We start from the raw sequence: 634 nt of genomic DNA on the forward strand, positions 1-634 counted from the left end.
CCTGTCAGATCTTGGCCCTGATCCTGGTGAGGAGGCTCCTGGATTTCGTCTTCTCCCAACATGACTTGGCCTGGATCGACAACATCATCCCCGAGAAGGAGAAGAAGAAGGAGGATGACAAAAAGAAGAAGAAAAAAGGCAACAAAGGCGACAGCAGCAGCGACGAGGAGGTGGGCGCGGGGTCACCGGGGGGCTCCTGAGGACAGCGGGGACATCCCAGAGCTGGGGAGGGAAAATTCCCACTGCAACCTGCGGGTTTGGGATGAAAGCCTTTGATCCCTGGAGCTGTTCGGCTGCACGGACAGAACCGGCTGAGCGAGGGGCTCAGGGGCTGGCAGGAGGCTCTGAGGAATGTCCCGAAAGCTGGAAAATCACGGCAAAAAAAAAGAAATCCTCAGGGAGAAGAGGCCAAACGCCCCGGTTTAGGGCACGGCATCCATCGCTCAAAGCCTCGTTACCCAAACCCCTGCCCCAGGATTTGGGAAGAGGAAGGCAAAGCCTCCTCCTCCACCTCCTCCTCTGGAGGTTTCGGGTCCCTTTGGGTGCTCCAGGTGCTCTCAGAGCCCCCCAGGCGCTGCCTTCACCAGGAATTTCCCCCTTTCTTCCCCAGCTCCCACCTCCCTCAGTCATTAAG

The 634-nt window shown here is 58.2% G+C and overlaps 1 protein-coding gene across 1 annotated transcript in view; it reads left to right on the forward strand.

Annotated features, from left to right (window-relative positions):
• The window catches only part of SLC4A5 (solute carrier family 4 member 5), a 31,561-nt gene that overhangs the window by 29,396 nt on the left and 1,531 nt on the right, over positions 1-634 (forward strand). The window contains 1 exon segment of the mRNA XM_017744709.1: positions 9-170. Within this exon segment, the coding sequence (XP_017600198.1) occupies positions 9-170 (162 nt within the window).

Source organism: Corvus brachyrhynchos, unplaced genomic scaffold (assembly GCF_000691975.1).
Source record: "Corvus brachyrhynchos isolate BGI_N302 unplaced genomic scaffold, ASM69197v1 scaffold119, whole genome shotgun sequence".
Lineage (NCBI taxonomy): Eukaryota > Metazoa > Chordata > Aves > Passeriformes > Corvidae > Corvus > Corvus brachyrhynchos.